The sequence below is a fragment of the Camelina sativa genome, chromosome 5 (assembly GCF_030686135.1).
Source record: "Camelina sativa cultivar CO46 ecotype springtype chromosome 5, ASM3068613v1".
In the NCBI taxonomy this organism is placed as follows: Eukaryota; Viridiplantae; Streptophyta; class Magnoliopsida; order Brassicales; family Brassicaceae; genus Camelina; species Camelina sativa.
Genome location: NC_141884.1, coordinates 7,838,472 through 7,862,417, shown reverse-complemented (window position 1 = coordinate 7,862,417; position 23,946 = coordinate 7,838,472). Strand labels below are relative to the sequence as shown.

The 23,946-nt window shown below is 37.9% G+C and overlaps 9 protein-coding genes across 9 annotated transcripts; 7 read left to right on the top strand and 2 right to left on the bottom strand.

Moving 5' to 3' along the window:
* Positions 1–250: 250 nt before the first annotated feature.
* Positions 251–3,747, top strand: LOC104786126 (protein DETOXIFICATION 15). The gene is made up of 8 exons (XM_010511460.3): positions 251–717; positions 1,537–2,081; positions 2,226–2,312; positions 2,462–2,518; positions 2,595–2,833; positions 2,992–3,110; positions 3,219–3,305; positions 3,427–3,747. Exons 1-8 carry the CDS (start codon positions 469–471, stop codon positions 3,511–3,513), a joined length of 1,470 nt encoding a protein of 489 aa, XP_010509762.1. The 5' UTR covers positions 251–468; the 3' UTR covers positions 3,514–3,747.
* A 1,822-nt stretch (positions 3,748–5,569) lies between these two features.
* On the top strand, positions 5,570–7,125 carry LOC104788998 (pentatricopeptide repeat-containing protein At2g34370, mitochondrial-like). The gene has a single exon (XM_010514754.3). The coding sequence runs from the start codon at positions 5,732–5,734 to the stop codon at positions 6,950–6,952; it is 1,221 nt and encodes a 406-aa protein (XP_010513056.3). The 5' UTR covers positions 5,570–5,731; the 3' UTR covers positions 6,953–7,125.
* A 713-nt stretch (positions 7,126–7,838) lies between these two features.
* Positions 7,839–9,601, top strand: LOC104786124 (seipin-3-like). Its single transcript, XM_087513328.1, has one exon. It carries the CDS (start codon positions 7,942–7,944, stop codon positions 9,277–9,279), a length of 1,338 nt encoding a protein of 445 aa, XP_087369454.1. The 5' UTR covers positions 7,839–7,941; the 3' UTR covers positions 9,280–9,601.
* LOC104786125 (aquaporin NIP2-1-like) lies at positions 9,532–10,992 on the bottom strand. Its single transcript, XM_010511459.3, has 4 exons — positions 10,699–10,992; positions 10,148–10,588; positions 10,015–10,076; positions 9,532–9,920 (listed from the first exon to the last, which is right to left on the bottom strand). Exons 1-4 carry the CDS (start codon positions 10,843–10,845, stop codon positions 9,704–9,706), a joined length of 867 nt encoding a protein of 288 aa, XP_010509761.1. The 5' UTR covers positions 10,846–10,992; the 3' UTR covers positions 9,532–9,703.
* A 1,191-nt stretch (positions 10,993–12,183) lies between these two features.
* LOC104786123 (pentatricopeptide repeat-containing protein At2g34400) lies at positions 12,184–14,458 on the top strand. The gene is made up of 2 exons (XM_010511457.3): positions 12,184–13,202; positions 13,298–14,458. The coding sequence occupies exons 1-2, from the start codon at positions 12,286–12,288 to the stop codon at positions 14,235–14,237; spliced, it is 1,857 nt and encodes a 618-aa protein (XP_010509759.1). The 5' UTR covers positions 12,184–12,285; the 3' UTR covers positions 14,238–14,458.
* Positions 14,459–14,543: 85 nt separating this feature from the next.
* On the top strand, positions 14,544–18,949 carry LOC104786122 (protein REDUCED WALL ACETYLATION 3). The gene is made up of 16 exons (XM_010511455.2): positions 14,544–15,102; positions 15,392–15,483; positions 15,577–15,714; positions 15,807–15,863; positions 15,943–16,015; positions 16,204–16,362; positions 16,511–16,660; positions 16,776–17,031; positions 17,199–17,314; positions 17,401–17,487; positions 17,601–17,689; positions 17,787–17,849; positions 17,941–17,997; positions 18,089–18,185; positions 18,268–18,427; positions 18,551–18,949. Exons 1-15 carry the CDS (start codon positions 15,070–15,072, stop codon positions 18,421–18,423), a joined length of 1,623 nt encoding a protein of 540 aa, XP_010509757.1. The 5' UTR covers positions 14,544–15,069; the 3' UTR covers positions 18,424–18,427; positions 18,551–18,949.
* A 30-nt stretch (positions 18,950–18,979) lies between these two features.
* Positions 18,980–19,943, bottom strand: LOC104786121 (chlorophyll a-b binding protein 1, chloroplastic). The gene has a single exon (XM_010511454.3). The coding sequence runs from the start codon at positions 19,910–19,912 to the stop codon at positions 19,115–19,117; it is 798 nt and encodes a 265-aa protein (XP_010509756.1). The 5' UTR covers positions 19,913–19,943; the 3' UTR covers positions 18,980–19,114.
* Positions 19,944–20,394: 451 nt separating this feature from the next.
* On the top strand, positions 20,395–22,337 carry LOC104786119 (uncharacterized). The gene is made up of 5 exons (XM_010511451.2): positions 20,395–21,098; positions 21,175–21,247; positions 21,383–21,405; positions 21,513–21,805; positions 22,032–22,337. The coding sequence occupies exons 2-5, from the start codon at positions 21,206–21,208 to the stop codon at positions 22,196–22,198; spliced, it is 525 nt and encodes a 174-aa protein (XP_010509753.2). The 5' UTR covers positions 20,395–21,098; positions 21,175–21,205; the 3' UTR covers positions 22,199–22,337.
* A 159-nt stretch (positions 22,338–22,496) lies between these two features.
* Positions 22,497–23,458, top strand: LOC104786117 (chlorophyll a-b binding protein 1, chloroplastic). Its single transcript, XM_010511449.3, has one exon. It carries the CDS (start codon positions 22,526–22,528, stop codon positions 23,324–23,326), a length of 801 nt encoding a protein of 266 aa, XP_010509751.1. The 5' UTR covers positions 22,497–22,525; the 3' UTR covers positions 23,327–23,458.
* Positions 23,459–23,946: the final 488 nt, after the last annotated feature.

Sequence of the window (23,946 nt, the reverse complement as noted above, 5' to 3'; positions counted from 1 at the left end):
ACATCAGATACATAAATAAGAGAATCTTGCGTAAATTTTCCAGTCTTTAACGTATACGAAATCTTCTATTTCTAACACCGCCTAATATTTTTACCAAGTAGATAAAAAAAGAACAAAACTACCATCCGGACGTAACATGCATTACTTTCATAATTGGTAACAAAAAGATGCCACCAAGGCACCACCAATGGTGAGATGGTCTCATCTCCTGATCTCCCTATAAACTTTTATGGAAGTTCCCACTGTAATAGAGACACGTAGACACATAAAGGTCAAATGTAATTGTCTACTCTATAGCCCTTTTTTATTTCTTTGTTTTTATTTATTGTCTCCTTAACTTAACAAGACAATAAAAACCACTAATCCATCAAAACAAGAAGCCCCAAAAGACAGGGATAAGAGACACTGTTACTTTGCTCATCCTCTCTCTAGCTAGAGAGTAGAGTCTACATTCTCTGAAGCAAATCAATGATGAGAGAGGAGAGAGAGGATACGTTGTCGTGGCCTCTGATCGGAGAGAAAGAGAAGAGAAGTAGATTGGTAAAGGAGGAAGTGAAGAAGCAGCTACTCTTGTCTGGACCACTAATTGCAGTGAGTCTTCTTCAGTATTCTCTACAAATAATCTCAGTCATGTTCGTCGGACATCTTGGCTCTCTATCTCTCTCCGCTGCCTCTATTGCCACCTCTTTCGCCTCCGTCACTGGCTTCACATTCCTCGTCAGTTTTTTTCTTCTATACTCCTCGATCTCTCTCTATATCATCTCATTTTATTCTTTACTACAAAATTATTTAGATAGAGTATCTAACAATTCATTTATCCATCTAGAAGTTAATCCGGCGGGCTAATGGAGTAGTCCTACTAGACAACGATTAGTTAATTACAACTATAAACAAAAACAAAATTTACCAAATAAAGAGGAATAATATATGTAAAAATCTATTAAATACAACAAGATTTCTATGAATTAAAGTTTTTCTAACGATTTACACCGGTAGAACAGCAAGTACAATAATTTACTGATTTTAAACATACAGTTTACGGTAGAAAAGTCAATATGTAAAACTTGATTGGGTGATCTATATTATTTTCTCCTATAAAATATATACCTTTAACATATATCGAAAAGCTAGATAATTAGTAATATATAACTAATTTATAATAAAAATGAAAATAATAATAACTAACCTATATTATTCAGCTATGATGTAGCTATCATGCCATCTTGTTTAAATTTCCAAGTTGCGTATGCATATTTGATTCTTAGTTGCAAAGAACAAAAATATTTTGTCATTTTAAGGAGAAAGCGAAAACACCAAAAATAAACAAGAAAAGCTGTTCTGTACATAAGCGGTTGTTTTTAGTTCGTTTTTTATATAAAGAACAAAAACAATTCATGATTTTGAACAAAAACAAAAACATGTCTACATTGAATAGTAATGATATAGACAGTCCAAATTTTACAAGTCAATTGATATTTTTGAGCGCTTACTTGTCATGCAAGAAATCTGATCATAAAACTATTCACCTTTGAACAGATGGGAACAGCAAGTGCGTTGGACACAGTTTGTGGCCAGTCGTACGGAGCAAAAATGTACGGAATGTTAGGCAAACAGATGCAAAGAGCAATGCTTGTTCTTACACTGTTATCGGTTCCTCTTTCCATCGTTTGGGCCAACACAGAGCGCTTCCTCGTCTTCTTCGGCCAAGACAAATCTATTTCACACCTATCTGGCTCTTACGCCAGATTCATGATCCCTAGCATCTTCGCCTACGGTCTCCTTCAATGTCTCAACAGGTTTTTGCAGGCGCAGAACAATGTCTTTCCTGTTGTGGTCTCTTCTGGAGTCACCACTTGTCTTCACGTGGTCATCTGTTGGACCTTGGTATTGAAATCTGGTTTAGGGTTTAGAGGAGCTGCTGTGGCGAATGCCATCTCGTACTGGCTTAATGTTATCCTCTTGTCGTGTTACGTCAAGTTTTCGCCTTCGTGCTCACTGACCTGGACCGGTTTCTCTAAGGAGGCTCGGCGTGATATCATCCCTTTTATGAAGCTAGCTATTCCTTCTGCAATGATGGTTTGGTAAGTCCGAAAACAAAATGCCTACCATCAAGGCATCAGTATCTATATCTAGACCTAGTTGAGATTTGATAAATATTGCTTCTCTTAATTAGTATCCATGTAAAGTACCTTTTTATTTTATTTTGGTGATGTTGTTTTGAGCAGCTTAGAGATGTGGTCCTTTGAGCTTTTAGTGCTCTCGTCAGGACTTCTTCCCAACCCGGTTCTAGAAACTTCTGTTCTTGCAATCTGGTAAGAACAATACATTGTTACATTAGTGAATATTTTTATCTCTTTGTCCATAATTTAGAAACCAAATACAGTTATTATCTAGTGACTGAATTTGATAAGAAAAAAAAAAAAATATATATATATATATATATATATATATTTATATGCAGCCTTAATACATCAGGAACATTCTGGATGATCCCGTTTGGCCTCAGTGGCGCCGCAAGGTCAGTAATAAGACTAGTAATAATATAACCAAATTAGTATAACCTCAATATCACCGTTAAGTTTCCAAATCCGCAGCACAAGGGTGTCAAATGAATTAGGAGCAGGAAAAACGAAAGGGGCTAAGCTTGCTGTTCGCGTGGTCCTGAGCTTTTCCGTTGTGGAGAGTATACTAGTTGGATCGGTTCTGATACTGATAAGGAAGATATGGGGATTCGCTTACAGTGATGACCCAGAAGTAGTCAGACATGTAGCCTCGATGTTGCCGATTCTTGCCTTAGGTCACTCCATAGACAGCTTCCAAAGCGTTCTTTCAGGTTATATCTTCACTCAAAATTTCTATACTACTCAAAGCTTTCTGGTTTTGGTTTTGGAACTACCCTAATTAGCTGAAAGCACCATTCTGGTTTTGGAACTCGGTTGAAACCGGTTATGTTGTTTGTTTATTGTATTTTTTTTTTTTTCCGGTTAAAAGGGGTTGCTAGAGGATGTGGATGGCAGAAGATAGGAGCATTCGTGAACCTTGGATCATATTATCTTGTCGGAGTTCCGTTCGGTTTGTTACTTGGTTTTCACTTTCACGTCGGTGGTCGGGTAAATTTTATGACCCAACTCATGATTCTCTCTTCTAACTCATCTAGCTCCAGTCAACTTATTACAAAGTTAAACATGTATATTAACACCACAAATTTTGATTTGAAGGGGCTTTGGCTGGGAATTATATGTGCACTCGTCGTTCAAGGTCTATGTCTTTCCCTCATCACCTTTTTTACAAATTGGGATGAAGAGGTAAGAAACTGTATATAGTAATTCTTTTTTTTTTTACAACGTACAATGCTTTCGTGCTGCGACTTTGATTGTTATGTTAATTATGAATTAAATGTTTCTAATTCGTTCATTTATTCTATAGGTCAAGAAAGCTACAAGTCGAATTGAGTCTTCTTCAGATGTGAAGGAATTCGCAGCAGACAATGGGTCAACAATTATTGTATTCTGAGAGGCAAAACCGACCCAAAACTATATAAATGATATCTAAAACCTTTAAAAGAAATGTTGGCTCTATATGCAGCTTAAAAAAAAAAATTGTGTGGATTTCGAAAAATGTAATTGATGGCGTTTGAAATCCTCAACAAAAATGACAAAAACTTTGAAAAAAATACATGGTTTTATTCTATCATAAGATTTTACTTTATTATCAGATTCTATAATTTGATTTAATTTTATAATCTGATATATATAGTATATAAACTGATTTAATATAAAATTTTACTAATTTTACTATAGTTGATATTTTAGTTTAGCTTGTATATCTATATTAACATTTTTTAAGTACATTTTAGTTTATACCCTTTAAGTTTTACTTATTTAATTTTTATTTTACAACATTAACCCCTGAAACAATTCCATAAATAACATTGCAGAGAAAATCAAATACTAAACTTTCTTAAATTGACCAACAATTGTTATATTTATTGCCAAAAAATCTTAACAACATCTATACATTCCGATTTTTCCAAAAACAACTCTACCCATTAAAGTTTTAACCTATTAAATCTCCAAAACTATTTTTATGGATACTAAAATCTCTCAAATTTAAATAATATACAACATATTTTTCATAACAAAAGTTTACAATTTCCATAATTATACTAACATTAATAAATTTTCTAAACCAAAAATCTAATTATAAAATATCACATTAAATATGTTGAAAATCCTCCATATAATTTGGTTTATTTTTTTATTTTTTGAGGAATTACCAAAAAATTAAAATTCTATTAATTATAATAAACTATATGTATTGACATGGAAAAATTATAAACTATAAAAATATGGTAATTTGGTAAAACAATTAACATAATTACTAATTAAACTAGATAAAAAAAAACTTATTTCGATTATTTTTTTTGACGCAAAAACTTATTTTGATTTTGGTGAGACGGGTTGACATTAGTCCTATATAGGGAGTTAAGTGGAATTGTTTTTCTTTTTTTTTTAAACACTATTAGATGTGTACCAGGAGATAAATGTATTACTAGACTATACATATACCACACGGGTTAAAACCTGGAAAACATTACAAAAATCCTATACTTTGAATACTTATATCAAATACCTGTAAAATTTTAAATTTTTAATATTAATAAAACAATAATAAAAGTAACAAATAAATACAATATAAATTTTAAAAATTAAAAATTAAAAATATTGTCCCGCGGTGTACCGCAAGTTAAATCCTAATATATTTTAAAAATTAACACATATTTTAACCTTTTTGTCGTCATCAAAATATTTTGAAGTACTAATTAGGGTGTAATTAAAAGATTAGGGTTCACTTTCACGGGATTTTATAAAGTTTTACGTATTTACAAACGCCGTCGATTTTTGGATTTAAGATCATCAGCCACTGACAGTGGCCCACTGTTGTTGAACGAAAACAAAAAACAAAAAAGTGATGATGAGAGTAATGTGCAACAGAGTTCTCAAATTCTCAAAACCCAAGTTTTGTTTGGCGACGCAGAGTTCTTCATCAAGCCGTTGCTTCAATTCACTTGCCCAGTCTCCTCATACTCACATCTAGGGTTGTAAATTGGTCTGTCCATGTCCAAATGGGTATGACCAATTGGACATATACATTTTATGGTCATTTATAGTCAAAGTTCAAATACATCCATACCCAAGTATGTCCAAACCAAATAGGACCATGACCAATTGGTCTGTCCATTGGTTGCAGATTGAACCAAAATTTAAAACTCATAATTTACTAAAGGTTCATAAACTCATAATTATAAAGTTTCATAAACTCATAATTATAAAATTTCATAAATTCATAATTGGATTGAAAGAGGGGAGAGATAAAAACTCTAATTTCGTGTTTTTGACAAAATGAAAAAAAAAAATTTCCTCAAATTTTACAATCCCTAATTTTGAAGAATTATTGGATAGCCCATGTCCAAATTAGTTTGGACCACTTATTAATGGGATAAAATGGTTTTAGGTCCATTTGACCACTTCAAATTTGGCTATGACCATAACTGGTCCAATTTAATTTGGACCTGGACAGCCCATGGTTTCTGAGTCCAATTGACATCTCTGCTCACATCACAAAGACGATAGTCACTTCCCCTCTTCGTCAAAACGTCTTCAATCAAAGCCACACTTTGCAAAATCAAAGCTTTGTTCAATGGAGAAGAAATGTTTCTTCACATGCTCAGATGGCTAATGATGATCATCGTCGTCAATCTGCGACGATTGAGTCATTTGATGCTTTTTGTAAAGAAGGGAAATTTAAAGAAGCCATTGAAGTTGTTGAGAAATTAGAGGATGAGGACTATGTTGTGGATTCGCCTAGGCTTTTAGGGTTAGCTAAACTATGCGGTGAAGCAGAGGCTTTAGAAGAAGCTAGGCTTGTTGATGACTTCATCACTCCTTTAGATGTTACTACTTACCACACGCTGATCGAAATGTATTCCGGTTGTGGATCCATTAATGATGCCTTGAATCTGTTCGACGAAATGCCTGAGAGAAACTCAGAGACTTGGTGTGTTATGATGAGGTGCTTAGCGAATAACGGAAAAGGTGAACTTGCATTGGATATGTTTACGAGTTTCAAAGAGGAAGGGAACATACCTGATACGGAGATATTCAAAGCGGTCATCTCTGCTTGTGTTTCGTTAGGAGATGTTAACGAAGGGTTATTGCATTTTGAAGCTATGTATAGAGACTATGGTCTCATTCCTTCCATGGAAGACTATGTGAGCGTAACAGAGATGTTGGCAGCTTGTGGTCATTTGGATGAGGCAGTGGAGTTTGTCGAAAGAATGAAAGTGGAACCGAGCTTTGAAGTGTGGGAGACGCTTATGAATCTTTGTTGGGTTCATGGAGATTTAGAGCTAGGAGATAGGTTTGGTGAGTTAGCGAAGAAACTAGATGCTACAAGAATGGACAAAGAGTCAAATGCAGGTCTTGTAGCAGCAAAAGCATCAGACTCTGCAAAGGAGGAACTAAAGGAACTGCGACGTCGTCGGCTGACGGTAAAAGAGCGGATGAAGGCTTCGCCATCTGAGTTTAAAGCAGGAGATACTTCACATCCAGAGATTGACAAAATCGTTGCTGCATTGAGGAGTTTGAAAGCGCACATGTTAGATATGGGTTTTGTCCCTGCGACTCGCGTTTGTACGTGGGAAAAATTGGAAGAAGAGGAAAAAGAGGAACAACTTCATCTTGGATGCAACAAGCTCGCCGTAGCTTGCGCATTACTTAAGTCACATGCTCGGAAAACAGTAACTGTTATTAAAAACATGCGAACCTGTGTTGATAGCCACAATACATTTAAGATGATCTCAGTGATCACTGGCAGAGAACTGATACAGCGAGATCAAAAGAGATTCCACCATTACAATAACGGGATCTGCTCCTGCGGAGATTACTGGTAAGCTCGGTGGTTCTTCAAAAGCTATCATCTCCTCAACCTCAAATCCTGATTTAACTCAGCTTGGTAGAGAATTTTCTTCATTAATATGTTTTTTTTAGCAACTTTCTAGAATATGACTGAAATGTTTCTTTCCCAGTTCACGTTGGTATATATATATATGATCAGTTGGAAAAAGTAGTTCAATATTTAAAGTTTCAATCAATGCTCAAAACAAAACAATGAATACTCAACAAAATAGTTTGTCACTGTAACAATGGTGACTTTGCCATTTTACTCCACAAGATTCGATTTATGGTTAAATGTCAACATGGTCACCCTCAGATTTCATATAATCTGAGATGGGTTTGTTGTAATAAACTTTAAAGAAATTACTGAGAAGGAGATGAAGGTAGGCTGCTATGAGCTATCTAAAAGAATAGACTCAGGTCTAATAAGTGGATACAGAAGGTAAGCAGATGAGACAAACATAAGCTGAAGGAAACAACGTTGAGGTCCCTGACATTGGCTTGACGTGCAAGTCATCTTCGTATACATTTTAGGGTCTGACTTCTAGGATACTCTGTTCTTCTTCTATCTCTCAATCTCTCCTTCGAGCATCTTCCCACCTTTGATCATTTGAACAAGACCCTTATACCTGTAAAGTGAATAAGTCCAACACAATATCCTTACTCTAGCCTGTAATTTGCACTAATCTCTTCCCGCTAACCATCTCCATTGCTATTGCAATCCAAAATCTTAAACGAAATGTCAACAAATTTTAGACTACAAAAACTTTAGAGTCTCGTGTGAGGAGCCCACAACGAAGTTCAGGCCCAATTAAAGCCCACCAACTGAAGAGGCAACCACCGTGGTTTAAGCCGACAACACGACGGTATCAAGCTGTTTTTAGGAGACTGTGTAGGGAGGGTTTGTGTTGTCTCTTTTTTAAGGAGCTATAGTTAGAAAGCTTTCCTTCATCATCAAGTTTTGTTCTTTTGCATGTTGTAATCAATGGAATCAGAATCATCATCATCAGACGAAAGCCTCAATTCGTCTCCCGCCGCAAATCTCCACCGCCGAAGGTTGGCTATGGATACGACGGATTCGTCTTCTTACTCTTCCGCTACATTGGAATCTTCCGCGAAACCGAGCACCGTCGGAGACAATGACGAGCTTTCTTTAGGAAATTTCGGAACAACTGAGAGCGATGCCGATGCAACTGACTCAGGAAGCAGCTTAATCGACCCATTTCCGGTAAAAGGAGAAGACTTTGAAGTAATTGATTCGGGTCGGGTTGACCCGTTTACAGCAACCACCTTGAATGATGAAGGAGGTGAGTCTTACGTCGAACCGGAACCTACTTCGACGGATTGGTCATTGACAGGACTAGTGATCAGGTCAATCGAGTTTCAAGTTAGTTTGATGATTAGCTTTATAAAGTTTCCTCCATTGTTAATTCATACCTGCTTGAGCTTTGTTTCTGATCCTTATGGAACAATGAGGCGTGGTAGACGCTTTTTAGTATCTAGGATTGTAGAGTTATGTGACTCAGGGTTAGAAGATGATAAGCTTGTGTTGGAGGTTGTGCGTAGGTTAGCATGGGGTTTATTGTGGGCTGTTTATGTGGGGATCATGTTGTTTGCCTTGTTGGTCTCTGCGTTTATGATTAGTGGGGTTGTGATTACTCATTTGGCTCATGAACCACTTGTAATTAAAGAGAGCTTGAATTTTGATTACACCAAGAGTAGTCCAGAAGCTTATGTGCCCATAAGTTCATGTGCTGGTGTGGCCTGTGATTCGAGTATCGAAACCGAGAAGATCAGAGGCTTGAAGGATAAGACAGTAATCACTGTCTCAATGACATTGCCTGAGTCCGAGTACAATAAAAATCTTGGGATGTTTCAGCTTCGGGTGGACTTTTTATCCGCGAGTGGTCAAATACTTGCTAGTTCAAGACGACCGTGTATGATAAGATTCAGAAGCGAGCCTATACGTCTTGTCCAGACTTTCCTAAAGATTGCTCCGCTTGTCACAGGCTATGTCTCTGAAATCCAAACCTTGAACTTGAAGCTCAATGGCTTTGTCGAAAAGGATATTATTACTACTGCTTGCTTGAAGATAATGATCGAACAACGTGCAGAGTTTCGTCTTGGAGCAGGTATTCCAGAGATTTACGATGCGTCTCTGTTGCTTGAATCCGAACTTCCTTTCTTCAAAAGGTTCTTATGGAACTGGAGGAGAACTCTATTCGTTTGGATCAGCATGATTTTGTTCATTATGGAATTGTTTTTGGCCTTGGTTTGCTTCAGACCGTTTATCATCCCAAGAACAAGCCAGAGAACGCAATAAAGAGATAGAACACATTTCATCAACATGAACTCAAATCTTGACGATATGGTGGAATGTAGATGAATCAGTGGTTGACTGGTTGTTGTAACGGTAATTTCATGTACACTTACTATAACTTTAGCTTCTTCACAAGTGTACCACAGCGTTTCTCAATCAAAATTGTAATATCTTGTCTGCTAATCAAAGTCATATTGTCATATTGTCAATATAGACTTTTAAGTTATGTTCTTGAATTATTCTTGAAAGTCACAATGATACAAACTTCTCAGTTTATTTACAGTGTACTTACACATTACACATATATATATGCTCTACTTTACAACCATTTTGTGTTGATAATGATTAGTTACAATGAGATTGAGGAGCAGTGAACAGGTTTGAAGATACAAGAATGAGGATTGACCTTAAAGATTTATCTACATCATCACAGAGGAAGATCTGTAACTCGTTTATGAGAAGACCCTGTCTTGGAGAACTCAGGCTCTGCGCTCTGTATAGACGTTAACATTTTATGAATCAAGGCCCCAGAGACAGCACCAAGTGTTGGAGCTAGCAAGTATATCCAGATTCCTTTGTAACATCCCCACACTAGTGCAGGCCCTATGCTTCTTGCTGGATTCATCGATGCTCCTGACACCTCTCTGTAAAATGAATGTTTGGATTTTGGTTAGCCAAAAATTTCGTGCACTGAAGAATTTTAGGTTGCAGAGATTGAGGGGGAAAAGTGAAAATTACCCGGCAAAGATAACATTAAGTGTGACGGCTGCCCCAATGATTAACCCCTCTAGTTCACTAGTCTGCAAGATTTATCAATGTTAGGATTGAACTTTATATTATATCAGTTGATCAAGACATGTTTATTGCTTACTGTTCTCTTGGAGGTTGTGACTGCACAGACGACTAACATGAGGAAGCCGGTAATGATGAACTCCATCACGAATGCTTGAAGATCAGACCCTGAAGGAGATGACCCGAGGAAGACATCATGTTTCTTGCTGCACACATCGTTGTTCAGATTAAAAAGAAGACGGAGAGTCGCAGAGGCCAAGGTTGATCCGATGACTTGAACAGTTATGTAGGCCGGGACTTGATACAGAGGGAATTTTTTGGAAGATGCTAAGGCAAGAGTGACAGCGGGATTGAAATGTGCAGAGATGTGGCCGAGACAGTAAACAAGAACCATAATCACTATACCCCAAACCAGTGCAATGCCCACAAGAGTCACAACATTGTGGTGTTGAGCATTCACAGCAATAGCGGCACAACCCGCAAATATCAGGTAATAAGTTCCCACGAGTTCTGTTATAAGCTGCAGATCAAAATTATTTCACCAGTTAACACGAAAACTTGAAAAGCCTATGGATTAAAAGAGAAGCTCTGAAGAGTGAATTAAGCAGTTTTTATATAACAAAAACTAACCTTTTGCAAGAAATGAACAGAGATCAATGGCGAGAACGATGACTCTTTTTTGTTAGAAGTGTCTGCAACAGAAGAATCTTGGACGTTGAGCACAACAACATTCCCATGATTGCTTGATTTGCTTTTGCTCACTGATATGTCATCCATTTGTCTTTTAGTTATTTTGTCTGCTCAAACTAAATAGAAAGAAAGAAAAAGACTGTAAAGCTTTGATTGATGTTTGGAAGATCATAATAAGGTTTATGCCTTTTATAGTGTCTTCTACCAAAAAACCAAATAAGAAAGAAAACAAAATGAACAAAAGTCAAACTTTTCTCTTTTTAGCAACTTGCTAAAGCATAATCATTGCTTATTTGGTGTATAGTTTTCTTTTAAATAAAATAAAAGCTCAATACTGCTGAATTGCAGCAGATGGTTTTAGTGAGCAAAAAACACACATGTCGACGCCCCAATAGATAATGTTACTTTATGTGTTCAGAAACAGTCAAAACCAGCTCTAGTTCTTTCGGCTAGGTTTCCTGTTGTTTTATGTGTGTCTCCAGTTTTGTAGGTTTAGGATTTACATATGATAACATACATGCACCAACTTAATAAAAGAATTGCTTATTGTGCAACTTACTCATAGGATAATGCGAGTTGAATTATTACAGTAGAACCTCTATAAATTAATACTCTTTAAATTAATACTCGCTATAAATTAATAAAATTTTTAGTCCCAAATTGGACCGGGACTTGAAAAAAATAACACATTTTGATAAAATAATAATATAATAATTTTTCTGGAAATTTTATGTAAAAATATGGTCCCACCAATATTATAAATTAATAATCAAATAAACTAATATATTTATATACATATATATGTAAGAAAATCTAGTGAGATATGAGTGACTCTATTGTTGTTTGCCTATCTAAGAAAATCTACTGACATATGACTCTATTGTTTTTTGCATATTTTTAAATTTGCATTCTTGTTGGAGCTCATCTCTAATTTTTTTTATTGTTATCATCTCAAATCACATCCAAAAATTATAGTGAGTCCTATATGCGATAATTGCTTCTTTAGTAACTGGTTCTAAAGGTACCGTAATATCTTTTTCGACTACAGCATTACCATGAAGGATAGTAGTAGCAATTTTTTCTAAACTTTAAATTTCTAACAATTATCATTTTTACCTAGATAATCTAGTAAACAATTGATATTTGTCCTATTATAATAGCTAAGATTATAGATTAAAAAAATTCTTTAAAAATGTGAATAATAACAAAAATATCTTATTTGTAATATTTTTTTTAATTATGAAAATAAGAAAATCTCTTCATAAATTAATAATTATTAATTTATCGATAAATTAAAATTTCTATAATTAATAAAATTTTATAGAAGTTTTACTGTATTTTATGAAATGTTAAAACTATCTGGGATCAAATCATAAGCTTATTATATGTGACTTAAAGCATTTAAACCAAAGCAGCTTATTTAGACCCGGATCCGAACCTAAACTCAGACCCATATCCGAAACAGAACCTAAACCTGTACTATTCAGTTGTCACATATGGGCGGGCTCAGTTGTGAGTTAACTGCAAATGCTCATCAAACCAGAGAAACTAGCGTTCTCCATTTGCCGCCAAATTTCTCAATTCAAACCTAAACAATTCGAGGAAGCAGCACGACGCCGCGGCGATCTTGAGAGGGACTTTATATTCCTGTTGAAAAAATGCATCTCCCTCAACCAATTGCGAGAGATTCAAACCCAGATGACGTTTCACTCCGTCGAGAAACCCAATTTCTTGATCCCCAGGGCCGTCGAGCTTGGAGACTTAAGTTACGCTTCTTTTCTCTTATCCGTCACAAAAGAACCCAACAACCACTCTTTCAATTACATGATCCGTGGGTTAACCAACACTTGGCATGATCACGGAGCTGCTCTGTCTCTGTATCGCCGCATGAGGCTTTCTGGGTTAAAGCCTGATAATTTCACTTATAATTTCGTTTTCATCGCTTGTGGGAAGCTTGAGGAGATAAGGGTTGGTAGATCTGTACACTCGTCGTTGTTCAAAGTCGGGTTTGAAAGAGACGTTCATATAAATCATTCTTTGATCATCATGTATGCTAAGTGTGGTTTAGTGGGTTATGCCCGGAAGGTGTTCGATGAAATTACTGAGAGAGTTACGGTGTCTTGGAACTCGATGATCTCTGGGTATTCTGAAGCGGGTCACGCGAAAGACGCTATGGATTTGTTTAGGAAGATGGAGGAGGAAGGGTTTGAACCAGATGAGAGGACGTTGGTGAGTGTGTTGGGTGCTTGTGCACAGTTGGGGGATTTGAGAACTGGTAGATTGCTGGAGGAGATGACCATCACCAAGAAGATCGGGTTAAGCACGTTTCTTGGATCTAAGTTGGTCAGTATGTATGGAAAATGCGGTGATTTGGATTCTGCCAGAAGGGTTTTTAATCAAATGGTTAACAAGGATCGTGTTGCTTGGAATGCTATGATCACTGTGTAAGTCAATGTTCGACACTATATTCCAGATAAAGTATGATTCTTTAACTCGTTTATAAAGCTGAATTTGGACTGTTTCGGTTGTTCTTTATCAGATATTCACAAAATGGGAAGTCAAGTGAAGCTTTTAAACTGTTTGATGAGATGGAAAAAACCGGAGTTTCTCCAGATGCGGGAACATTGTCTACAGTTCTGTCTGCTTGTGGTTCAGTTGGAGCTTTTGAATTAGGCAAACGAATTGAGACATACGCTTCAGAAGTTGCCTTGCAACATAACATCTATGTGGCTACAGGACTAGTCGACATGTACGGAAAATGTGGACGCATAGAGGAAGCTCTGAGAGTATTTGAAGCCATGCCAGTGAAAAACGAAGCCACTTGGAACGCTATGATAAGCGCTTATGCTCACCGAGGACACGCTAAAGAAGCTATTTTGTTGTTTGATCGAATGTCAGTTCCTCCAAGTGATGTTACATTCATAGGAGTGCTCTCTGCTTGTGTGCACGCGGGTTTGGTCGATCAGGGATGTCGATATTTCCATGAGATGAGTTCTGTGTTCGGGTTGGTCCCAAAGATCGAGCATTACACAAACATAATCGATCTCTTGTCTCGTGCGGGGCTGTTAGAAGAGGCTTGGGAGTTTATGGAGAGGTTTCCTGGAAAGCCTGATGAGATCATGTTAGCAGCGATACTTGGAGCTTGTCATAAGAGAAAAGATGTTACAGTGAGAGAGAAGGCGATGAAGATGTTGATGGAGATGAAGGAGGCGAAAAACGCAGGAAACTATGTAATATCTTCAAAGGTATTTGCTGATATGAAGATGTGGGATGAGTCTGCGAAGATGAGGGCGTTGATGAGAGACAGAGGCGTCGTTAAGACACCAGGATGCAGCTGGATTACGATCGACGGTGAGATAACGGAGTTTCTTGCCGGAAGCGATTATTTACAGTGTGATAGGGAAGATTTCGGTTCGTTGTTTGGTTTGTTAGTGGAAGAGATGAAAAGGGAAAGGTATGATTTTGCAGGAGAAGTTTGACTTTTATTGTTCCATATAATTTAATGTGTATGAAAAAGTCACGTAATAACTCGTCTTCTCTGACTCTTTCCAAAGTGGAGGAAAGAGAGTTGTAATTGCTCCGTGAAGACCGAAAAGAACATGAACCGATAAAAGCTTCATATGATGCTTATGTAACGTGTGGACTGGACTATGGGTGTGCTTGATGTTGTCATTAGTAACTAACATATGATGATTTAAAATGCTTTATGTTCGAATTACAACAATCTAAAACATGTTTAGCTAATATGGTAAGTATAATAAACACACGACCATAATGATCAATTCGAATTTGACAGTAATATGTCTCAACATAATTCGCAGTCACCAAACTTTAATCTTCGGTTTATTGTCATTAAATACACTTTAAATCTATATAATTATGTTTATCTCCCATTATCAAATAGTATTTGTTTGTATTAATAATGTAATCTCCTAAAAAAAAAAAATAGAAGAAAAAGGAAAAAAAAAAACTGAACGGACCAGAAAAGAGCCATCGCCAAACTACAACAACCGTTCGGGTGAGCTTCAAGAGAGAACGACGTCGCACCCGCCATTTTCTCCATCCTTGAAGCAATACCTTCTTCACTCCAGATCTCTTCTTCTTCTTCTTCTTCTTCTTCTTTGCTCGCTCCTTCCCATTCTGCTCTATTCCTAGGGTTTCGGATCCTGTGGCTTATTAATCTCTCGAGGTCGAATTCGATACCTTAGATCTGACGGTGAAGTTGGGAGTCACTATCATTGCCTCTTCCCTATCTTTTTTCTCTTTGGTTTCCCAGTGTTTGATTGAAGATCCCTTCGTGGATCCAGTAAAATGGCGGATTCTGAGCCAATTACGCCTGGTCAGGTACGCTATCTCATAATTATCCAAGCTTCAGTGTCTTCTTCTTAGTTTCATTACTTTTTTAGGAATTTTCTCCCACGGATTCATAGATTTGGAATTAAATAGTATTGTAGTTTGAATGTGATTCCTACTAAACATCGTTAGGCTGTGGAGTAATTTAATTAATAGTTTTGGATCAGTTTAGTAGAGTGATCAGATTCTGTTACTGTGTTCATATGTAGTAGCTTTGAATTTGGAAAATGTTTCACACCAGAGATTTGGTTTGGATGACCACCAAATTTTTTAAATGCAGGTTTCGTTTCTGCTCGGAGTCATCCCTGTCTTCATCGCATGGATATACTCAGAGTTTCTAGAGTATAAGAGGTCTTCATTGCACTCTAAAGTGTATGTATACGGGAATATAAATTAAACTAAACGGCTCTCTCCTGTTATTTGTACCTAACTTGTCAATTAATCTATGTACCTCTTTCTTTGCAGTCATTCAGATAATAATTTGGTTGAACTGTGTGAGGTGAAAAACAAGGAAGATGAAGCAGCAGTTTTACTGGAAGGAGGTCTTCCAAGATCTGTTTCTGCAAAATTTTATAACTCACCTATCAAAGCAAACTTGATTAGGTAAGTTTATTAGTGATTTCGTCTTCTTCTTTTTGGTTCCTTTGAGTTGAGTGATGTCTCTACATATAAAACTAAACCATTTACGTTTGTAGGTTTCTGACGCTGGAAGACTCTTTCTTGATTGATAATCGACCAACCTTGAGAGCGATGTAAGTTCCTTAATTTTTATCAGAATGGATTTATGCTGATCATCATTCTCCCTCATGACCAATATTGCTTCTCTATCAGGGCTGAGTTTGGAGCGATTCTTTTTTACTTTTATATTTGCGATCGAACAAGCTTGCTTGGAGAGTCTAAAAAGGTACCTCCTTTAAATTGAACTGATGGAATTCTCTTTCTCAGTTTCAGTTGGTCTTTAGATCTTAGTCAATTTATTTGTATAGTTCACAGTATGTCTCTAAATAGTTTGAAGGTAGAAAGCTTACATCTCAGTCTGAAAATGGTTTTGCAACGATGACAATTCTTATTCATATTGTTTCCATTTTGCAGAATTACAACCGCGACCTTTTCCTCTTTCTCTACTGTCTTCTCATTATAGTGTCAGCCATGACGTCCTTGAAGAAACACAATGACAAATCACCGATAACAGGAAAGTCCATTCTGTATCTTAATCGTCACCAGACTGAAGAGTGGAAGGGATGGATGCAGGTAACTGATTCCATCTTTTCTCAGTACGTGTCCGTTAGCTTTTCATTTTTTTCTGCCTCTACTTCGCAGAGTACATCCGAGCTTCTTGGTTAGATGTTTTTGTTCTGCAACTGTTTTTCATGCTAATTTATGATTTGTGTCTTTGCAGGTTTTATTTCTGATGTATCATTACTTTGCTGCGGCTGAGATATATAACGCAATCAGGGTCTTCATCGCCGCCTACGTCTGGATGACTGGTTTTGGGAACTTCTCTTACTACTATATTAGGAAGGATTTCTCCCTAGCACGATTCACTCAGGTCATATCAACAGTTTCAATTGCCACAGTGAATTAGTTTACCATGATATAAGCTTAAGAAGCATATGTTTCTTTATATGACTCAAGATGCTCATGAAAACTTTTACTTCTTTCAGATGATGTGGCGCCTTAACTTGTTTGTGGCGTTTAGCTGCATTATTCTCAACAATGATTATATGTTATACTACATCTGTCCAATGCACACTCTGTTCACTCTTATGGTGTATGGAGCCCTTGGTATCTTCAGTCGGTATAACGAAATACCATCCGTAATGGCTGTGAAGATTGCTTCATGCTTTCTCGTGGTTATCGTTATGTGGGAGATTCCTGGAGTTTTTGAGATTTTCTGGAGTCCTCTAACATTCTTACTGGGTAAGTATCAGGCATTTCTCATATCTTTCTGATTTCGGTATGGTCGACTGTGTATTTGTCTCGTGCTAAAACAATTTTCCTGCCATTGTATTTGGATGCCACTTGGTCATTGGGATTACTGTTCTTGTATGTTGATTAACATTAAGTTTTTTCTTAAATAACTACAGGATACACTGATCCAGCTAAGCCAGATCTACCACTTTTACATGAATGGCACTTCAGATCCGGACTTGACCGCTACATATGGATCATTGGAATGATATATGCCTATTTCCATCCCACTGTAACTCTTGAACCTATGGCCCTGTCGTTTCGTCATACTATCTCATGGAATGTACCATTAAATATCTTTCGACATTTCTATCTCAGGTAGAGAGATGGATGGAGAAATTGGAGGAGTGTGATGCCAAGAGAAAGATGTCGATAAAGACAAGCATAATTGCGATTTCCTCATTTGTGAGTTTGGCTTCTCCCTGGCTTATGGATTTGATGTATTTGATATTATTCTGATGCCCACGTTGGTATTTGATATTATTCTGATGCCCAAGCTATCCCTTATACTTGTTCAGGTTGGTTACCTATGGTATGAATACATCTACAAGCTTGACAAGGTTACATACAACAAATATCATCCCTATACGTCATGGATTCCAATAACGTTAGTATCAAAACCCTTTTCTGTCACCTAAAACATCAAATCTTGAGATAGTAATCCATTTTGGATTCTGACTTTAGCTTGGATTCTGTTGTCTCAGTGTCTACATCTGTCTGCGAAATTCCACACAACAGCTACGAAATTTCTCCATGACACTATTTGCGTAAGTGTCTTACTCGTGGTCCATTTCAACCAATCTTGATGTTTATTCTGGAAATGTCTCTAATAAGATCCAACTGTCATGTTTTTCTTAGGTGGCTCGGAAAGATTACACTGGAGACTTATATTTCTCAGTTTCACATCTGGTTAAGGTCGGCGAGAAACTGTTTCCTTTCTCCCAAGTAAATAGGCAAGAAACCATTTATCTCAATAATTTACTGATGAAATTTTCATGTGCTGCAGATCAAATGTGCCTAATGGACAGCCTAAGTGGCTATTATGCATCATTCCAGAATACCCAATGCTCAACTTCATGCTCGTTACGGCCATCTATGTCTTGGTAAAGCAATAGTAGAATCCATGAATAAACACCCTTTATCCTCTCTACGTTATATAGATTGTAATACGTTCTCTTTCTTCAGGTGTCTCACCGACTATTCGAGCTTACGAATACATTAAAGTCCGTTTTCATACCTACAAAAGACGACAAGAGACTGCTCCACAATGTCCTCGCTGGAGCTGCCATCTCCTTCTGTTTATATTTAACTGCTCTCATTCTTCTCCAGATCCCACACTAACCATGTAAGTCCTTTACTCCTCCTGGTCTTGCAATCATTGTGTGATATTGGAATGTGCTCGCTTAGGAAGAAGAGATACAACTCCCGATTAACATGCTAGAACCATTTTACATTTTACATTTTACAGGAGGGACTATAAACATGTCGAAAGCAAGCTGCACAGATGTTTCTATGTCAAACTTGCTAAAATAGTTACAACACACGTCTCATATCTCATATCTCGAGAATAAAAATTTGTTTTCAAAGATCAGTATTTTTTTGAAGCTTGCCAAGTGAAGTATCTTTTGGATATAATTAGAACCAGGGGAGCTTCAGAAAGAGTGAAGCATCTTCTCGCACTTCGACGGCATCATCTTAGGGCCACTTGTTTGTTTTCTCTCTTATCTCTGTTGTAATTTTGCTACAAGTTTCTAATATATAGTTTCATTTGCCTTTCGTTTCTCCGTGTTTGTTTGGTAGATTGTCCAAATACAGAACATATATCATCTGCAATTGCGTGAATTTTACAAGAATGGGTTCAATTCAATTGAGTCTTTAGATAAAACACCAACACAGATAGAGAAAAAGAGCTTCGATTTCTGATAAATCATACAAAAGATACGACAATGGAAATTTCACAAATTTTTACATAGGAAACATCACAAACAAACTCTCTTTCTCTGCTCTCATTCACATAACAAGCTTATCTCGCTCACTTTCCGGGGACGAAGTTGGTGGCGAAGGCCCATGCGTTGTTGTTGACTGGGTCAGCCAAATGGTCGGCGAGGTTCTCCAATGGTCCCTTTCCGGTTACGATGGCTTGAACGAAGAATCCAAACATGGAGAACATAGCCAACCTTCCGTTCTTGAGCTCCTTAACCTTCAACTCTGCGAAAGCTTCGGGGTCAGTAGCAAGACCCAATGGGTCGAAGCTGCCACCTGGGTAAAGCAAGTCCTCGGCTTCTCCCAAGGGGCCATCTCCGGCAACTCTGTAGCCTTCAACAGCTCCCATGAGGATAACCTGAGTGGCCCAGATGGCTAAGATGCTCTGAGCGTGGACCAAGCTGGGGTTGCCCAAGTAGTCCAATCCTCCGTCGCTGAAGATCTGGGAACCGGCCTTGAACCAAACAGCTTCTCCGAACTTCACTCCGTTCCTAGCCAAAAGCTCAGGGAAAACGCAGCCTAGGGCTCCGAGCATGGCCCATCTGCTGTGGATGACTTCTAGCTCACGGTTCCTGGCGAAGGTCTCTGGATCAGCGGATAAACCGGCGGTGTCCCATCCATAGTCACCTGGGAACTCTCCGGTAAGGTAGCTTGGTGGCTCACCTGAGAACGGACCCAAGTACTTGACTCGGTCAGATCCGTACCATGGGCTGCCTGATGGACCCTTTGGCTTGGCAACAGTCTTCCTCATGGTCACACGGCCGGTTCCGAGGACGTCTGATACCGCGGGCTTCACAGCCTTTCCGGCGAAGGCAGGGGAGGACAGAGCCATGGTTGAGGAAGCCATTTCTTCTTTTTTGTTTTTTGTGTTTTTTTTTTTTTGTGACTGGGTGAGAGTGATTGGAAATGGTTGGCGTATAGGTTAACTTTATAGCAATCTTGAGAGTAAGGTTTGTTATCTGTGAAGTATCTGTATCTGTTTACTGATTGGCTCATGAGATTTTGGGTTTGTCTTTATCTTGTCCTATGTGTCACTCTCTAATCCATAAGCTTATTTTTGCTAGATTCTTATTAGCTGCAATGGAGACACTTGTCATATGCCCACTGGCAACTTTGAGTATTATTTTCCAACTATAAAATGGATATATTTCCAAAATAATACCAATTTATAAAAAGAATCATAAAAATGACGTGTACCTTGAGATACGATTCGAAATAGATAGAAACACGTCAGACTGACACGTGGCACACTTTCAATGGGTACTTCAATATGCTAACACAACTCTACGAGATATCTCTAACACACAACTCAATTCCGAACCACCAAACAAGACCCACACTGATGCCAATTTTGTAAGACAAAGAAATCTAAGCTCAAAAATGTCAACAACCAATAGGAATCAAGACCTTGATGATAACCCGAGATAAGCAACTTGAATACTCGAGTTTCAAATTTTCATTTTTCACATTATAAATACCCTAAGACATCACCGTAACAGAACCAACCAATTCATCACAACTTACCTAAGGGCATGTGCATTAGCGTATATTGACACCGTCCCACCTAATAAAAATTTTAAATTTAAATCAAAAAGAATGAAAAATGGAAGAAACGTACCTAGAATTGGGACGTATTTTGGTTAGTCCGTCCTAACACGTGGCGGCATGTTATTGAATGTTGGCGTTTGGGTAGGGTCTCAAGTCATTTGTGTTCTTTTCCTTTTTCTTTCTTTACTCTTTCTCTCTCGACGGCGATTCTTCTTCCGAAGGGCGATCTGCTTGAAAATTGGCTGAATCAAAGGCAAAGCTTTACTTGGTTGGTGGAGATGAGTTCGGCTCTAGATTTGAAGCTTCTGTTACCTCTTACAACAACATCGCTACCTTCTCCGTTCCGATCCGATAACCCTAAATTCTATCGCCGTCGTTCCTCTTCCTCTACTTCGTGTTCTTCCCAATCTCATTCTTCTTCTTCTTCTCCGCTTCTCTCTGTTAGAAGACGCCGATTTAGATCCTCCTCTCCCTCTATTCCCATGGTATTTTATTCTTCTTCTGATTCGTGATTGTTTTTACTCATTAGTATAGAGGTTGAATTGTATAGTACCCCTGTAGCTGCGGAGTTAGTGAATTCGGGATCCTAAGAATGTTGCAATGGATGGGAGGATCGAGGCGTAAAGTGGCTGCTGTGAGTGACTTCTGCTTTATCCTTTTAGAGATCCATTATAAATTGTGTTATAAGATGATAGCTTAGTTATCTTAGAATTTGTTTCAATTTCTGACTTGTTATCGTTTTTTTCTGGGGATCTCTTGCGGCATTCAGTCACACACGTCAGTGAAGAAGAGGTATGTAAGCTCTTTCTTTCTCTATTGTAAAGATTATTTTTCAGTATTGATGATTTGGTTGACATCTAGTGCACACATTATTGATCTTATCTTTGTTGAACCTGAAGGCAAAAGCAATACTTTGAGCAGAGGAGACAGCAACAGCATCAGCAGCTCACAGTTGGGTCTGAGAGATGTCCTAACGATATAAACAGTAGTAATCAACACCCAAGAGAACACCACTCTATGGATATTCTCAATTTGCTCAACTTGTCAACCGCTACTCCTGAATGCAACACCACAACGGATGTTATGGATGCTTCACTGTCTTACAGGACTTCTTTTAGTCTCCCTGACAACCAGACAAATGAATTCAAGAAAGCAAACACCACAACGGATCTGTTAGATGGCACAGAGCGGAGTAAGTAATCACTATAACTTTGTATTGACTATTGTGTTAATATCTAGAAAGTACAGAGGTTTACTGTATTCCGTTTTCATTCCTTTTTACCATATATAACATCTAGATAGGTGTGTTTCATTCTGGTTTTACTTCCCGATCACCACTTTTCACTGTTTGCTTATCCGAATTTAGGCCATATGCAAGTCTCGACATTTTAGTTGATACATTATAAAATGGTTTTCAGAGTTATCTGTCTTTGATTTGGTTGGGGATGATCATACAACAACCTACAAGGAAGAATCTTCTCCGTCTGAGGCTCACATGGCATTTTCAGTTGATGGTATAGGTCTCATGACAGTAAGCTTCTCATGGAAACATGTCAAGAAGCCAAAAACCTTCGGAAGATTGTAACTACTTGGAAGATTGTTACTTTCATGTTTTAATTGTATTTTTTGTTTTTTCAAGTTTTTGTAATTTTGTATTTTTTTTTATGTTTTTAATTTCAATGTTATATATTTTATTTAAATTAAAACTTTAATATGTTTTTACATATTTATTTAAATAATTAATTTTTTTAATTAAAAATATTATGAAGGACCATACTCTTAAGGACACCAATGCTATACAAAACTTAAGAAATTCTCAAAATAAGAATAAAATAATTGAAGGACCAAATTTCTGTCCTAACCGATGCACATGCCCTAAGAACCTTTTACTTGTACCACACTCTTAACTGCAATGGCCGCCTCTACAATGGCTCTCTCCTCTCCAGCTTTGGCTGGAAAGGCCGTTAAGCTATCTCCCGCGGCCTCTGAAGTTTTTGGAACTGGCCGAGTCACCATGCGCAAAGCCTCCAAACCTACAGGTCCATCCGGCAGCCCATGGTACGGATCCGACCGAGTCAAGTACTTGGGTCCGTTCTCCGGCGAGCCACCAAGCTACCTCACTGGAGAGTTCCCCGGTGACTATGGATGGGACACCGCCGGTCTATCCGCTGACCCAGAGACCTTTGCAAGGAACCGCGAGCTAGAAGTTATTCACAGCAGATGGGCAATGCTCGGAGCCCTAGGATGCGTTTTCCCTGAGCTATTGTCTCGGAACGGAGTGAAGTTTGGAGAAGCGGTTTGGTTTAAGGCCGGTTCACAGATCTTCAGCGACGGAGGATTGGACTACTTGGGCAACCCGAGCTTGGTCCATGCTCAGAGCATCTTAGCCATTTGGGCTACTCAAGTGATCCTCATGGGAGCTGTCGAAGGCTACAGAGTCGCCGGAGATGGTCCGTTGGGAGAAGCAGAGGACTTACTTTACCCAGGTGGCAGCTTCGACCCATTGGGACTCGCTACTGACCCCGAGGCTTTCGCGGAGTTGAAGGTGAAGGAGCTCAAGAACGGAAGGTTGGCTATGTTCTCTATGTTTGGATTCTTTGTTCAAGCCATTGTCACCGGAAAGGGGCCATTGGAGAACCTCGCTGACCACTTGGCTGATCCAGTCAACAACAACGCATGGGCCTTCGCCACCAACTTCGTCCCCGGAAAGTGAATTTAGTTTGTGATCGAGTTGTGTGTCTCTGGTTTGTTGAAACTTGAAAATATGATGCTGATTTTATCTCTTGTAAATTACCTTGTAAGTGTGAATTATTTAAGAAGCTTTATGATATTGATGGACCAGTCACTTACTACTGTGCAACAGCATACTCTGACCTAATTCATTGATCTTACATTACATTTCATTAATTGTAAGAAAATTGTCAAAGACTTTGATAATGTGATTCGGAGTCTTGAAAGCATTTGAGGTCTCATGGTCAACCTTTAAAGGTGACTATACTCATAAGTCATACATCATGTTGAGGTAATATCCTCACAAACCTTTGGTCCTCATGTCCTCAGTGTGTCTTTTTAAGGGTAATATGTAACTCTATTATCTTTTCAAAACATATTCGACGTCTCTTTGAGATTTGAGGAATACAATAGTAGGATATCAGTTTCTTTTCTTCCACTTGCTCCGAAAGGTTAGATAATAGAGATTTTATTGGTTTTCCTCCTAATCAGAAAAACTGGTTCACTTTATAAATTTCAATGGATTTACTCTTTTTTTTTTTTCTACGCACAATGGATTTACTTTCTTTTGAAAAATTGTAGTAAAATAGCCCAAACTAGTAT

Bases quoted from the DNA above. Each gene is read 5' to 3' on its own strand.
- LOC104786126 (XM_010511460.3), top strand. From the start codon at position 469: ATGATGAGAGAGGAGAGAGAGGATACGTTGTCGTGGCCTCTGATCGGA. The intron at 2,082-2,225 runs GTAAGTCCGAAA...TGTTTTGAGCAG, and splicing joins CCTTCTGCAATGATGGTTTG to CTTAGAGATGTGGTCCTTTG. The intron at 2,313-2,461 runs GTAAGAACAATA...ATTTATATGCAG, and splicing joins ACTTCTGTTCTTGCAATCTG to CCTTAATACATCAGGAACAT.
- LOC104786123 (XM_010511457.3), top strand. From the start codon at position 12,286: ATGCTCATCAAACCAGAGAAACTAGCGTTCTCCATTTGCCGCCAAATT. The intron at 13,203-13,297 runs GTAAGTCAATGT...GTTCTTTATCAG, and splicing joins TGGAATGCTATGATCACTGT to ATATTCACAAAATGGGAAGT.
- LOC104786117 (XM_010511449.3), top strand. From the start codon at position 22,526: ATGGCCGCCTCTACAATGGCTCTCTCCTCTCCAGCTTTGGCTGGAAAG.
- LOC104786122 (XM_010511455.2), top strand. From the start codon at position 15,070: ATGGCGGATTCTGAGCCAATTACGCCTGGTCAG. The intron at 16,661-16,775 runs GTCATATCAACA...TACTTCTTTCAG, and splicing joins CCCTAGCACGATTCACTCAG to ATGATGTGGCGCCTTAACTT. The intron at 17,488-17,600 runs GTGAGTTTGGCT...ATACTTGTTCAG, and splicing joins TAATTGCGATTTCCTCATTT to GTTGGTTACCTATGGTATGA.
- LOC104786119 (XM_010511451.2), top strand. From the start codon at position 21,206: ATGTTGCAATGGATGGGAGGATCGAGGCGTAAAGTGGCTGCT. The intron at 21,248-21,382 runs GTGAGTGACTTC...TGCGGCATTCAG, and splicing joins CGAGGCGTAAAGTGGCTGCT to TCACACACGTCAGTGAAGAA. The intron at 21,806-22,031 runs GTAAGTAATCAC...AATGGTTTTCAG, and splicing joins GTTAGATGGCACAGAGCGGA to AGTTATCTGTCTTTGATTTG.
- LOC104786125 (XM_010511459.3), bottom strand. From the start codon at position 10,845: ATGGATGACATATCAGTGAGCAAAAGCAAATCAAGCAATCATGGGAAT. The intron at 10,589-10,698 runs GTTAGTTTTTGT...TTTGATCTGCAG, and splicing joins CTGTTCATTTCTTGCAAAAG to CTTATAACAGAACTCGTGGG. The intron at 9,921-10,014 runs GTAATTTTCACT...TTCATTTTACAG, and splicing joins CTTAATGTTATCTTTGCCGG to AGAGGTGTCAGGAGCATCGA.
- LOC104788998 (XM_010514754.3), top strand. From the start codon at position 5,732: ATGGCTAATGATGATCATCGTCGTCAATCTGCGACGATTGAGTCATTT.
- LOC104786124 (XM_087513328.1), top strand. From the start codon at position 7,942: ATGGAATCAGAATCATCATCATCAGACGAAAGCCTCAATTCGTCTCCC.
- LOC104786121 (XM_010511454.3), bottom strand. From the start codon at position 19,912: ATGGCTTCCTCAACCATGGCTCTGTCCTCCCCTGCCTTCGCCGGAAAG.